Source organism: Aspergillus sydowii (genome assembly GCF_001890705.1).
Source record: "Aspergillus sydowii CBS 593.65 unplaced genomic scaffold ASPSYscaffold_1, whole genome shotgun sequence".
Taxonomy (NCBI): Eukaryota; Fungi; Ascomycota; class Eurotiomycetes; order Eurotiales; family Aspergillaceae; genus Aspergillus; species Aspergillus sydowii.
The window spans coordinates 5,045,782-5,060,251 of NW_024467859.1; the positions used below are offsets into that span (position 1 = coordinate 5,045,782).

Below are 14,470 nucleotides of genomic sequence, written 5' to 3' on the forward strand. Positions count from 1 at the left end.
CTACTTCATACGGTATATACTTTGATCCCAACCCTAGTAAAATGGCAATACTAGTCCTAACCAAAACGCCGCGCCAACCCGTAAAATAGCCAAACCTTCGTCAATGAAGAAAAGTCATTCAATATTCATTTCAGATTGAACTTTTGCCCCTGCACCACGGGCTGGTCCTTCGACGACTTCCCCGTCAGACTCTTTCCACACATCGGACACGCTACACGCAGATTAGCCACAGTCCATCAAAACTCAGTATTGATGCACCAACTAACCATTCTTCTGATAAGCACACCGCTGACAGAACTTTCTTCCCTGCTCCGTCTTGGTTTTGCACATCTCACAAGATGATGCATACGCTGCATACGGGTTCTTCGCCTTTGAGCTAAGAAGCTTATTCTTCGGCCCGGCAATTAATGTTAGCAAATATTAACAATTTACCGTTTGCGGTCCACGAAAAGGAAAAGAAATAAATAGAGTAGTCCGCGTACCTTCGAGACACCGGTACCTCCTAACGTCGGCTTAGACCTATATGCTGCAGCCGTGGCTGACCCTGCACCTCCAGAGCCGGAACCACTGCTCCCACCGCCACCTAGCGACGTCGATGGGGAGCCATAGTACATTTCACTTTTGCGTTTTACACTCGGAGTGGCTAGTTCGGTGGATTTTAGCTTCTTTTGGCATTTTGCGCAGACCATGGTCCTTTTTGTCTCCTTTTCTCCTTTATGTTTTATGATTAGGTGCCTGGAGTAACTCGTGTCTATTCTGATTGAGAGTTGGAAATTTTGGCTTGGTGTTGATTCTGGAATGATAGATGGAGGACTCCGAATTTGGAGACGGATGTCATGGGTGGCTAGGGCGGAAACCGACTGCGCCACATTGGAGATCTTGCCCCTTTGTCTTTGTGGCGATTGATGGTTCGTGCGCGTGTATAGTTGCCCCAATAATGCTGACGCCCTGATAGTGATACCCTCAATTATGGTTGATAACAGTTAAACTACCCGTTCAGGTACATATTACTAAGTAGAACCTGGATGTTTATCTTGAATTTATCCGCTCAAATTTAATTGTAGCTTGTAGTATAATGCCCGTAATAATGCGAGGGTATAACCTATCTGTATACACCCGTGTACAGAATTCGATTTCAACCACAGCATATCTACTGCATGCCTTGGGAATCAACAAAGATTTAGAATATCAAACGCGCATTGTAAGATAAGTACACTGGAGCAGATCTGGTATATGTGGCCAGATGATAAACAAACTTAAAAACTAAAAACATAGAGACAACCTGAAGACAAAGGTCACAAGTTCAGGCGACTTGGAAGGGAAAAAAACATGAAGTCAAGTTAGGAAGAGGAATAAAGCCCCAAAAAAGGCATCAAAGATAGACTGATCAAAGAAACACCAGGCTTGCATATGCCATACTTTCTGGTAGGGATCATGGCCAGGCAAGTATGGATTTTGTAACCTCTTAGCGTGTCGGCCTATAGCCATTTATGTATTTTCCCCTTTATAACCACATGGGAATCAGCAGCATCTTTAGCAGTGCGCTTATAGGAGGTTATCTCACTCCCATTTGCATGTGAATCTTTGGATTTCAATGAGGTGTAAGCCCAGGGGTATTTATGATCGAAGCCCATACGCCCAGCAACTACCCTGTTTTGTTTTCGTAGTAAGAATTGCATTCTGAGCAAATATACGTCATATGGGTTTACTTACTTATTCGCAGCGGTCCTTCTTTTGGTGTTTGCAATCAAGCCATCCCTCAATATTGGCTCCCGCATTGCAGGCTCTGTATTTCTACCAACTCCCCGAGGATTGAGCGCCCCATATTCGGCTTGCGCGACGTCGCACTCTGAGATGCGCGCTTTATACTTGCTGTAATCTCTTTTAATCCGAGGGTCCTCGGACCAATCCGTCGGTCTGGGCGCGTATGGTTTTGGCATTTTTGGCTCAATGCGGTTGGTGAACGACTCGGAACAGTTCTTCTCAATATTCTGAAAGTTTGGACCGAAGTGACTTGGCTTTGGCTGATTCTGGGGGTGCCGATTTCGAGGGCGCCGAGGGTCGTATTCTGAGTCGGAGCCCCATTTATCCTCAAGGATTCTCTTATTCCTTGGGTCCGCATCCCACGCAGAGCGATTGGCTTTTCCACGGCTGGTCATCTTTGACGATAAAAGCGGAAGTGTAGTATGAGGGAGATATAAAATAGGGTTGGAGCAAGAAAGGATCGGGACTAGACACAGAAAGCTAGGAACGCGAAGAGAAGTAAAGGATGTGAAGGAGATAAAGTTCGGAGAAACGACTAGAGAAAATAGAGATGATTCAATGAAAGACGAGAGAGATGGTGATGCTGTATTTGAGCAATTTTGGATAAGGCCTGCCTTTTAACCTGCAAGAAACGCCCGGCATCACGCGCCCTGATTGACAACATCTGTGTGTAGACAAGCGTTTTTCCAACCTGAGGATATACCGCGCGCGTAAAGTCATCCGAATATAGAATCCCTAGCGTATTCATATACATTAAATGGCTGTATCAATTCGGCCAAAGGCAATCTTTTCTCCGGAGCGGCTATTCGAAACATCCTTGGATGATAGTCTACAATAGAGGTATGTTGGCGAGTGTCCAGTCATTAGTTTATAGCAATCCCGACAGTCTGGTACAGGCTGCGCAATTTAAATGACTGGCTGACAGGCAACGTTTCTAGGGGCGTCTATTCAAAACACGGCCTGATGCTTCAGCATCAAGATAAGTCGGCGCTAGTGCAATCGGCCAAACATCAGTATAGACATGTCCCAGCGGACTGGTACTGATCGGGTGGCTGAATTGACAGGCAGCCAGACAAAGTTTCCTCCCGGGCGGCTATTCAGAACATCTAAAGATGTTAGAATATCAAAATAGGTTGGCGCTTAGCAACACAATAGCCTCGGCTAATTGGGTATCGAGGCTCGAGAGTCAACTGGGGTATCGATCCTGGCGGCTATAGGGAGAAGGCAAGCTAGCGGGGATTTCCTCAAGTGACGATTGGGGGAACTATCCTTGCAAGCGCCCATTTGAGCTGTGTCCATGCTTTCGAACGCACATCTGGCGGGGGAGTGATAAATATAGATTGGGAGGCGGTTAACTTCGTAGAGGTTACATAAGGCGGCGCAGGCCAAAGACATCAAGAAGCTCAGCCGTCTGCGATCGAGACCCCTCATCTTCCTCCCTCCATTCTACCGCCACGCTTATGGTAAGATTTCATCCCGAGTATAGTAAGCGCATATCGTTGACCTCGCGAATAGGCCATGGCTAAGCTAGAGAGCCTGCCTATTGAGCTGCGCGTTCAGATCCTGTTAGAACTGCCTGATCTAGAGTCCCTCAATGCAATAGCTTGTTCTTCAACCGCTCTTTACCAGGCATATTGCCTCGCCCGTCAGGAATCCCCACCAAAAATATTGCAAAAGAATTATGACGGACTTGTGGACATCACTGAAGCGATTACTGCTGTTCGCTCAAGGAAATTACATGGTACTAGATGTCTAGACCGAGAAAGAATAATTGCACTGCTAGACGATCGACGCCGCAACAAAGAGATTCGCTGCTTGGGAAAGAGATCCGGGACAACGCAGCCTCTCCCTGACCAGCCAGTTGATCTTAATGAAGTCCGCGAGCTGCTGCGAATCCATGAAATAGCAACTTGGTTTCTCAACGATTTTAGCCGAAACGCACCTTGTCCATTCTGGATTGACGAGGTCGATTGGAGCACACATGTTTTACCACTAAAGTTTTCCAACAATGAAAAGAAACGCTACTACCGAGCATTCTATCGGCTACAGACATTTTGCAACTTGTTTGGTAATATCGAGAATCCTGTGGATAGCGCGGATAGTTCGAAATCGTTATATTGGGACGATAGGCAACCCTTCACAATGGAGGAAATATGGAAGTTTTTCTTTGGAACATTCGCACCATGGGAATATGAAGAGTTTGCCTGTTTGTGGCGGTACTGTTACGACAGGAATCGAGAGATTTACGCAAAGGTAACCAATGATCTGGAGCAGTACGGGCCGATTGAAAATGGCGCGCTTCCAGCACGCCTGGAAGTCACAGTCCTCCCCAGCTGTAGCTTACTGGACACTGACGATCTACGATCGAATCGTTACAACAACCGGGAGGTACTGGCCTCTTTTGGACCGACATTCCTCCACAGACTTCTTCGAGAGGAAGACTTCACAACTCAGCGCAACATGATTTATGCGAATGCGTGGGGAGGTGGTGCATATTTTCTCCACTCCGTACAGCGGAATTACGAAATTGTTTACCCATTGGTTTATCCTGCAGATAGATTCAATTTCGGTATGAACTGGGGAGGGTTACATGCACTGTTGTCGACACTGCCAGAGATAGAACAACCCAATCTGTCATGGAAAAAGACCTGGCTCGTGCGAATGGAAGAGGGTGAGCCACTTTATGAAGAGATGTTCGACACCGGTGTCAATGCTCGGCGCTGGACCTGGGCCTACGCACTCTGGGATAACGACAGGCTTTGGGAATGGGAAGCAAAATGGGGTGCGCCATTGAGAGATTTTGGTGCTTGATGGGCTCTACGGATGCATATCTTCTTGACCCTCTGTCTTTTCTAGGGCGGTTGGGTTATCTGTATTCCATTAGATTTTATTTGTTCTTCTGATACCAAGGCTGTTTTGAATTGCCACAACTCGCTTCTTATTCACTATGCAGAAAACTAAAATACGTAGTAGAATGCGGATAGAGATATCCGTCGTTTTTACAGCTCTTTCAATGTGTTGGCTCATTACTTCAAGGTACATTTAATCTGTTTGATACATCTCGCTGCGCGATTGGGCCTGTTGTTATTTCGAGGATGGCATTGTCTGAAACCTTCGAATAGACTTGTTCCGACCCCTGACCTTCTTGATCTACTCCAATTTTAGTTCCAGTATGCTTTTCCAGCCCGGGGGACATGGCATCGAAGTTGCTGCTGGGACGGTGATAACGATCTCGGCCATTACACCAGGTCCCACAGTTCAGCTATATGTCTACTCTAAGGTTTAACCTCACGGTACGCCTAATGGAAATCCCCTGCTGGCTTTTGTTCAATTGAATCCGAATAGACAGGGGCGTATAGGAAACCAGTAACTGAGACCCCAGACTCGAGTGGTGGTAGCTGATTTGATTCATGCAAATCTTGCCCACCCTCAACGTAAAATGCCAATTTCTGAATGAGATGACTGGGGAGGGCACGACTAGGAGAAAACTACGGGACCAAGCAGACTCAGCTAAAGCTAGCTGTCTTCAGATCATGGTCGACCAGCAGATTCGCGCGGAAGAGATAAAAGCAGCGCAAAGGAACCAGAGAACGACAGGCTATAACGTAACTAGAGAAATTGAAATGTCTTTCAAGAAGAGGACAGGAGAAGCAGCTGTGCGCCGAGACAGACAGGGGTGTCCTGGGAAGGGATGCGGTCATCGCAATAGTTATCAGGATCTCCGATTGCTTACACATAGTACGGAACGTGAGTTGATTATTTCACCAGCCATCACGCTTGATTGAAGAACTAACTTGGGCTACTGCGTCCAAGTTGTCTTCGTCACCAAGAGTAGTGCTGGAGTTTCACCGGGGTGTAGATTAGGACATTCACTACCTATTGACTAGCCAGTTGTCGTTACTACCCGGAGTTTGTGAGTTTAGCAAACGGAAGCGTGCAAATGTACCTGCAATGATTCCTTGCAGGACTTGAATTGCTCAGGGACCAGGGTGCAAGGGTTTGGAGTTTGGAAGGCCAGGGTATGGGTTCGTCATCCACATCAGGCTGGCTGACGGACACACCCGCCGCAAGAGACGGGAGTGTCACTGTACGAACGGAGCTTAATATTGTCTCACTTGTAAAGAGATTGTTCAGGCCATTCGCTTATTCAAGCACCAAACCAGTCCAAGCTCCCAGTGCGAGCCAGTAGGGATCTTCGAAAATGGGTCCTTTTCCGCTCGAGGCAGCCGATAGTGGCGTCCATCCAGACCAAGTCGGCTCGAGTGTGAGGTGTAACTTGCTGCTGGAAGTGAGGGGGGCATGATCCTTCGATCAATAACGGGGCTGCAGGAATGGGAGTGATGCGGATGTGATGGGCTCAGCTGTGACGAGTGAAGCGACCAAAGCACCGGCCAAGGCGGTGAATCCGCCCCGGGGCAGGTCTCGCTTTCAGCTCCCGTCGCTTCCAATTTGCCCAATCAGTGGCCCGCGAGATCGTGGGCCTCGTCAGAGCGCCGTTGTATGCCACCGTTTCAGCTGCCCTGCCGGAGCAACTCGCCACAGTTGCCATCTTTCCTTGGTGTGGACTGGCTCGCCTTCGCCTTCGGGATGCAGCCTCGATCAGTGACCCGCCACTCCTGCACAGGCGCGCAGTCGATGAACAAATCAAGACCAGCTCTGGGCAAAAGCAAATGAGATACCGGAAAAATCAACAAAGAAAAAGGAAACAGCAGGAGCGGAGGAAACGCGACTGTCACCAGGATGGGTCTCTGCTGCGAACCCAGCAACTCGGATCCAGTCTCCTGTCCCAGCGCAGTGGTTCGCCTTTTTGCCCAGCGTATGATGAGGCCGTGGAGATGTTAGCCCCCTGACCGAGACATATAATAAGAAACGACCATGGGTGGAACACTGCGGAAGGCTCTACCCCCAGGGTTTAGGTAGATCTGGCAAGTTTTGATCGGGTATGTATGAATAGGGCCGGGAGGAACCTTCACTCGTTTGTGGTTCAAACACAATCCACATCCGTTTCCGGTCATCCTGGCTCAACACCACCTTGATCCTGGAACTGAGCACGTCTTGACGTTCTTTTCTTTTTCTCTCTCCCGGACCCTCTCCATTCTTCAACTAGCTCCAAGTTCTCTTCAGACTTACTTATCGTGGGCTCTTGCCTAGGTAATAGAGCAATCGTCGCTGACGCAGGACGGCGCACTGAGGACTCCCTGACTGGAGGACTATTGTTGGGACTCCCTTACTTCTCGCGGCCACGCAGGGAAAAGGCTTTCTCCATCCTCAACCAAGAACCCGGCTGTTCTCCTTTCTTATTCCTCTTCACAGTACGCTCGCTCGGGCCGGGGAGAATTCCTGTCTTTCGTATTGGATCCTGCAAGTTCTAGGGTTACAGGAACACAAGCCACAGGGACAAGAAAATCTTCGGAGTGCTCAGGTATTTAATATACACGGTCACCGACAAGCTTTCGCCAAGTGAGAGAGAGAGGAAAGGGAAGGTCTGTGCTGTTTGTGGGTGGTTGAAAACCGCGAGCTCGGCTTTGAAGGGTCAAAATGCCTCCCAGTGGCTCATCGTTCACGGCATTGAATTTGCCTGCAGACTTTACGCTCCCGCAATGCATGGAATACTTTACCCTCACTGCAGGACCGAACACCGATCTTTGGCGGAAACCGCCAAATGGAGACACTTCGACAGCTCCCATTGTGTTTACCTCATTACGGAATCCATTCTTGGTCGCCGAAGTAACCGTGACGGCGGATTTTGAGATGGAATGGGACCAGGGAGGCTTGGTCATCTTCGCCGGCAGTGCTCCCCAGTCAATATCCTCTGATACCGTTCCCGTAGTCCGATCAAATAGGTTCGGGGGCGGCAATCCGCAAATCCGCCGGCCATGTAAATGGGTCAAGGCAGGCATGGAATTCTGCTCTGGTGCAATCAACGTTTCATCGGTTAGCGCAACAGCAGATGGGGCTGACTGGTGCTTGTCGCCACTCAGCATGCCGGATCGAGGGCCGTCAGCCATCCATTCACTACGCCTCAAACTTGAAAGAGTCGGCCATTCACTCTGGGTCTGGTACCAGGTCCCAACGATATCCCCGTATGCGACCTCACCAAGCGCGGTGGGCAGTACTTGGAAGAAGATGCGCGAAGTCACCTGGTTCTTCTACGGAGTAGAAGACAAGTTCATCCACGTGGGTGTGTATGCCAGTCGGCCAGCGAATATCCAGCGCAGCAGCACCGTCTGGGGCATGACTCACCGGCCAGCGCTGGGGCTCGACCCCAGCGCGCCAGGGATAGGTGATCATTTGGTGGTCGAGTTTGAAGACTTGGAGATCTTGTGATGTGTTCTTCATCTTTCCTGTGCTTCGTTTCTTCAATGATTCCCCAGATCGATGTTGGTCTCGTTACGATTATGACAGCTTATTCGACGCCTAACGAGTGCTTATTATCGTCCACGGGCGACATGACTTGCGTTTCTATTTATTTTTTCTTATTCGTCTGACCATATTCTCCCTTACACTCAACGACTTCATATCGAGAGCGCTGTCTGGATTCCAATCTGTCTTTATTGCTGTTTGACGATTCAGGGTTTCCTGTTAATTTTTCTTTTCTGTAACAGTTTTATCATCAGAGTAATCTGAAAATTTCTTACTACGTATTCCATATAACGACCTACTGCTTTATCCCAGTACAAATACCTGTCGCATAAGCCAATCCAATGTCGCGGCTACAACTGCTTGTCCAGTAAAGTACATGATTTGGTCTCCACAGGAGCTTATATCAGCTCCAGGTGCAGGATCGGCAGCACAGTCGAGAAGAGCTACGAAGTATTAACAGGGATAGATAATAATATGAAAATTTTTAGAAGAAGAGATCGCGCCAAAAGCCACAGCAAGTAACATCAGTTCGCCTATCTAGACGATACTAGTTGGGGGGTTGGAGAATCATCAAAGTCAGAGCTGAGAGTAGACTGACCTTATCTTTCGCTGCGTTGATCAACAGCGCTAGAGCGACGGCTCCTGCAGTTCACCTGGAGGGGCCCCTCAAGGTTCACTTCTAACTTTCAAGCGTAAAGCCACCAATAACCTCGACAATCCCCCCATGCGGGAAGCTCTCTCCGCAGTTACTGATGGAGGTTACTACTCCGTAGGAGACAAGAGCCCGCAATGGGGACCTCGGATTGCGTCACACAGTCTGTCACAAGGAAATGTCGGCTATGGGATATGCATAACGATCATTACTGACTCATTCAATTTTTGGGCGTCATGCCTGAGCGGGAGCTTCAGTTACAGGCTGCTACGTAGACGAGCCGTGAAGCTCCGGGCCGAGAGAAGACCAATGTAACATGTTGGTAACCATGGGCTGCTTACCGAGGAACCCGTTGAGTTCCATGGCTCATGGGATGTTTTGCTCCACAAAATCATAACACGGCTGAGAGGAAAAGGTCAACTTACGGTGGATCGCGAGAGGAAGATAATCCTGGAACTTGTAGTTCAAGAGATGTCGATTAGTCTAGCTTGTCAGGTTCTTGATCTTTTTGTTTTAATGTTAGCGAAGTTTTCAGAGGGAGCGTTAGAGAAAATAGTATGCACGAGGTGGATCGGTAGATATTCAGATCGCAGTTCAAGACAATGTATATGCTTTAGCTCTGCACGGATGATGCAGGACACTCTGCCACTGCGACTGCCGGACTGTCCTTGTTATTCGGCACTGTAGAATCCTGAGCTTGACAGCACATCCACTTCGGTAACAGGGGTACCTTTGTAGCATGAGCACTGGTGGGGTCTTCTCTTCCGCGCATCCACAGCGTGCGGTGGTGCCACACCACTCTGACGAAAAGGTCCTCGATAACTTCTTTCAGATGATGGAGCGAGTGAAAGCCCGGACAACCTCGGGCGCACCACTTGGGTTGAAAATATACCAAAAAAGTCTTGTTGTTGCCCAGCGTGTGATTGGTGCTTTCCGGCGCCAACTCACCGCATTTTGGCCTTGGGTGCTCACGATCTGCACCTCTCGTCTTCATCCCAAGACGAGCGACAACTCAGACCTTCTCGTCCATTGGGTCGAGTCGCCTCAGGTGCAGCTTCGTAAACAATGGGCCCTGCATTATTGCTAGTTTTCATCTCTGTAGACCAACCCCTGGACCTGCAATTTCTGTTCGAGTTGAGAGCGCATTGTTTTGACTGCCCAATTCAACCAAATCATAATAAAGATCACTGTGGTGATAAGTGCTGGCGCCCCGCTCACTAACGGCTCTCCCCACTAGCGATGGAGCTAGTCACTGCCTAAACCGTGAGAAGTTGAAGTTCTGGAGGTCATCGGGGACTCTGGTGACTCCGTGGTGTACCTCTGTGGCTCTGTCGCTGCGGTGGAGACCTTGTCCTTTTTACTTTTTTTTTTTTTTTCACCCCCCTCTCGTCCTCTTGCTCCCCCTCAAGCTTGCTCTTCTTCTCTTGCCCAAGTTCCTTCCTGGTTGCTCTCATCATCACTGCTCACAGATCCCATTGTCCCTTCATCATCGTGCTATTCGTCTTTACCTATCCTAATTCTCTATTTCGCGTTCCAAGTTGAGCTTGGGAGGTTGCTGTCTTCTAGTGCTGCTACACCCCGCATCACCGCTCTGTATCTGTACATTATTCCGCCAGTGCCCTGAAGAATACCCCAGCGTGCTTTCGTTATTGTTGGGTTTTTGTAAGGCTTGGTTCCAGAATCAAGTTTGCTCGCTTTGTACTTTTTGTGAATTTTAACGACCGTCACGACCGTTACGACCATAATGGCTGCTCCTATTGGCGAAACCGTCGCTATCCCCGTTACCAATGAACATTTGAAAAACGGTGAGTAATGCAATCTAAAATATCTAATACTTAGAGGCATGCGGCTTACATACCCTAAGAAGCAGGCATCGCAAGCAGCGCTGTTGATGCCGAGCCCACTGCAGCTCCCACCGCTTCCTCGGCGGAAACCGTTGAACAGGAAGTGACGGAGAAGGCAAAGGAGCTCGCCAAAGACATCGGAGCCATACCCGTGGGAACCGAAAACGATGTGACTCCGCTGCAAAACGGTACAGACTCCAGTGAGGAGAAAGGGACCACTATTGTTCAGACACCTGCTGTTGCTTCCGTTGAGACTGAATCAAATGGTGCCACAACCGATGAACAGCCGGCAGTGCCTGAGGAGAAGGAGACCTTGAAGGAAGAAAAGCCTTCTGTTGCGGAGCCTGCACCTGAAGCTACAAAGGCGGACGAGAAGCCCGAAGAAGTCTCAACCACAACCACCAGAGAGGCTGGGAAGTCTGATAAGAATGCCGACGCTCCGGTTGAGCAAGATGTATCCGCAAAAATAATTGACGAGAAGGGGACGGGCGAGAAGGGGACGGACGAGGCCGAGGGCGATAAGGTTGCAGACACTTCCGCTACCGAGCCAGAGGAAACGACTACCAAGGATGTTGATGCCCCTTCTGCTGACCCGGCGCCGACCGAAACCACATCTGAGGCCCCGGCTGTCGAGGCGGAGGAATGGACTAGCAAGGAATCATTTAATGATGAGGCGACAAAACCTACCGACGAGCCTTCTAAGGAATCTGTTCTGACGAGTGAGCCGACGGAAATTGCAACGGCAACCAAATCTATCGCCCAAAATTCTGCTACGGCTGAGCCCTCTGGCGAGTCCATAACAGAACAGCTTGTCGAGGAACCGGCCGCTTCAAAAGAAGCCGTGGACAAAACGAAGGCCGCAGAGCATGAAGGAGAGGTGGCCGACAAACCGGCTGCGACTTCTACGGAATCTGACGAAACGTCTACAGTCGAAGCGCCGGTAGAAGAATCGAATCCTGCAGTAGAGGCCGCTTCGGAACTTGAAAATCAAGCCCCGACCTCAGAACCATCAACAAAGAGCACATCGGCAGACGAGGTAGTGCCAGTAGCTGAAAAGGAACCCCTCACTGAGCAGCAAACTTCCGAACCCACTGGTGAGAAGCCTTACACTGAGGAAACAACCAAGGAGTCGACGACCGAGGAGTTCCCAGCTGAGGAAAAGCCTGTGACTGAGTTAAAATTGGAAATTGGAGGTGAAACCAAGGCGGACAACTCGGCAGTTGACACTGAGACCGTAGAGCCAGTCAAGACTACCACAGCCGCTGAGCCAACTCCAATCGCAACTACTGAAACGGAAACGGCAGCTGAGGAGACTAAGCTAGAAGAGCCCGTAGCTACTGCTGAGGCTGTTGAACCGGTTGAGGTGGAAAAAACCACGGCCGTTCCTGATGTCGTTGAATCAACAAAAGAAATCACAGCTGGAGAAGCAGCCGAAGGTTCCACCGAAAACCAAACAGGAGCCGATGAACCGGCCTTTGAGATGCCCGCAGCGGATACCGCAGCTCCGTCGGAGGAACTCGTGGAGGAAGCCGTAACCGAACGGTCGGAAGTTGAGCAAAAACCTGCTGTTTCTGATACGATACTACCGGCCAAGGAATCTTCCACCGAGCAACCCGCTGCGGTTGCACCTGTTGAAGAACAGGTCAAAGAGCCTACGGCTGAAGAATCCAGGGCTGAGGATCCTGCCGTTTCTGAGGAGACCAAGACTGAGGAGACCAAGGCTGAAGAGACCAAGGCTGAGGAGACCAAGACTGAGGAGACCAAGACTGAGGAGACCAAGGCTGAGGAGACCAAGGCTGAGGAGACCAAGGCTGAGGAGACCAAGGCTGACGAAACCAAGGCTGACGAAACCAAGGCTGAGGAAACCAAGACTGAGGAGACTAAGGCCGAAGAACCCGCCGTTGCGGAGGAGACCAAGGTTGAGGAAACCAAGGCTGGGGAAACCAAGGCTGAGGAACTCGCTGCGGCTGCGCCTGTTGAAGAGCAGGTCAATGAGCCTACAGCTGAAGAATCCAGGGCCGAGGAACCCGCTGTTGCAGAGGAGACCAAGGCTGAAGAAACCAAGGCCGAGGAACGCGCCGCTGTAGAGGAGACCAAGACCGGAGAGCCCACAACTGAGCAGTCCATAACCGAGGAACCCGCTGTTACGGTTGAAACTGTTGAAGAGCCGGCTGGGAAGACTGTAGGTGACGAGCACAAGGCCGAGCAGGCCAAGGCCGAAGAGTCAGTTGAAGATATTGCAACTGTCGATGCTCCGGCAGAGGCAGCCACCACAGAAAATGCGGCCCTGTCTGAGGAATTCGAAAAGCAAACAAAAACCGAAGAGCTTAAGCCGGAAGAGACAGTTGCCGAGTCGGCCAGCGAGCCCGTGAAGGAAGCCGCAACTGAGGAACCCAAGGTGGAGGCAACAGAAGTCGCCGTTGAACCTGCTGCGGAAGCTATTAAGGAAGGTGCCGTTGAGGAAACAAAAGATGAGGAAGCAGCACCCGCTGTTGAATCTGGTGAAGAACCAGTTAATGAAGCGGCAACCAGTCAGACGCCTGCCGTGGCTGTTCCGGAACAAGAGACTGTGACGGAGCAAGAGGTAGTTGCAAGTGACTCTACACCGGCTGGCAAAACAATAATTGAAAACTCAACTGAAGAAGTGACACCTGACGATGCGGCGGCGGAAGTGCCTGTCACCGAGGAAGCATTAGTAGACGCTCCTCCGTCAGAGAGACCTGAGGAATCCGTAATAACAGAGTCCACAGGCATCTCTGTTGAAGAAGGGCCCGCGCCCGCTACTACTGAGCCCTCGGAAGAGCCAGCAAAGGAAACGCCGGCTGAAGTGTCCCCTGCGGAGCCGGAGGCCGCGGCGGTTGAGGATCCTGTCAAGAATATCGCCGAAGAGCAGCCCACCACAGAGGTTGACACTTCTAAAACAGCAGCGGCCGAAGAGTCCACCGAGACACCTATCCAGCCCACATCCACAGAAGACCAGGCAGTGCCAATTACTCCCACCGAAGATCCCACTAAGGAAAATGAAACTGGGGATCTTGTGGAGGAAGCTACTCAACCAGAAACTGTTGTTAAGGAGCCCGAAACGGAGAAGGCTACTGAAACTGTTGCTCCTGCAGCCGAACCAGAAATCTCCAAGGAGCCTGAACCCGAAATTACTGCCCCTGAAGAGTCGGCCAGCAAAGAGCCAACTGAAAATAATTCCGCCAACGTTGAGTCTGCACTAGCGGAAAGTTCGGAGGACTCGGTGCCTGAGGCCCTGGATGATACGGCTACGGAAGAAACTCACGACGCAAAGACCGAGACTGTTGAGGAGCCAACAAAGGAGGTAGCAGCCACAGACCCAGTCTCCTCCGAAATAGATCGTGAAGAACTGTTGAAGGAAGCCCCCGTTGTACAAACGGCCGTTGGGGATACAGCTGCTGTCGAAGAAAAAGAAACTGCCACTGTGGACGTCGAAACCGTCGAGCCCGTTGCAGACGAAGCCGCACAACCTTCCGAGCAGACTTCTCAAGAAGGCGCTCCTGAAATCCTCGAGGAAAAGCCCAGTGCTTCTGAACCCGTCGTTGCTAAAGATCCCGAAACAAATGAGGAAGCAACCGTCGAATCCAAGGTTGAGGAGGCCCAGGCCCAACCAGCCGATAACGCGGCAGTCCATGAAACCGAGGAGATCCCCACAGCTACGAAGGAAGAGGAAGAGCCCAAGGGTAAAGACAATATTTTGACTCCTGAAGTCATCGCTGGCGGTGCTGCAGTTGCTGCTGCGGGTGCCGTTACCGCCGGAGCAGCTGTCGTGGCGCACAAGGACGAGCCTGGATCTACTGTAGTAAAAGAGGACGATGTGAAGAAA

General features: G+C 50.3%; 4 protein-coding genes across 4 annotated transcripts; 2 read left to right on the forward strand and 2 right to left on the reverse strand.

The window, feature by feature from the left end:
* Positions 1-125: 125 nt before the first annotated feature.
* ASPSYDRAFT_140978 (cysteine-rich PDZ-binding protein) lies at positions 126-689 on the reverse strand (the record flags this gene model as incomplete). Its single annotated transcript, XM_040841095.1, has 3 exons — positions 126-211; positions 267-390; positions 483-689. The coding sequence occupies 3 exons, from the start codon at positions 687-689 to the stop codon at positions 126-128; spliced, it is 417 nt and encodes a 138-aa protein (XP_040709027.1).
* A 660-nt stretch (positions 690-1,349) lies between these two features.
* ASPSYDRAFT_375832 (uncharacterized protein) lies at positions 1,350-2,239 on the reverse strand. Its single transcript, XM_040845553.1, has 3 exons — positions 1,714-2,239; positions 1,565-1,650; positions 1,350-1,502 (listed from the first exon to the last, which is right to left on the reverse strand). Exons 1-3 carry the CDS (start codon positions 2,157-2,159, stop codon positions 1,489-1,491), a joined length of 546 nt encoding a protein of 181 aa, XP_040709028.1. The 5' UTR covers positions 2,160-2,239; the 3' UTR covers positions 1,350-1,488.
* Positions 2,240-3,055: 816 nt separating this feature from the next.
* Positions 3,056-5,043, forward strand: ASPSYDRAFT_40023 (uncharacterized protein). Its single transcript, XM_040846004.1, has 2 exons — positions 3,056-3,227; positions 3,280-5,043. The coding sequence occupies exon 2, from the start codon at positions 3,283-3,285 to the stop codon at positions 4,573-4,575; it is 1,293 nt and encodes a 430-aa protein (XP_040709029.1). The 5' UTR covers positions 3,056-3,227; positions 3,280-3,282; the 3' UTR covers positions 4,576-5,043.
* A 2,259-nt stretch (positions 5,044-7,302) lies between these two features.
* On the forward strand, positions 7,303-8,091 carry ASPSYDRAFT_27170 (uncharacterized protein; the record flags this gene model as incomplete). The annotated part of the gene is made up of 1 exon (XM_040844370.1): positions 7,303-8,091. One exon carries the CDS (start codon positions 7,303-7,305, stop codon positions 8,089-8,091), a length of 789 nt encoding a protein of 262 aa, XP_040709030.1.
* Positions 8,092-14,470: the final 6,379 nt, after the last annotated feature.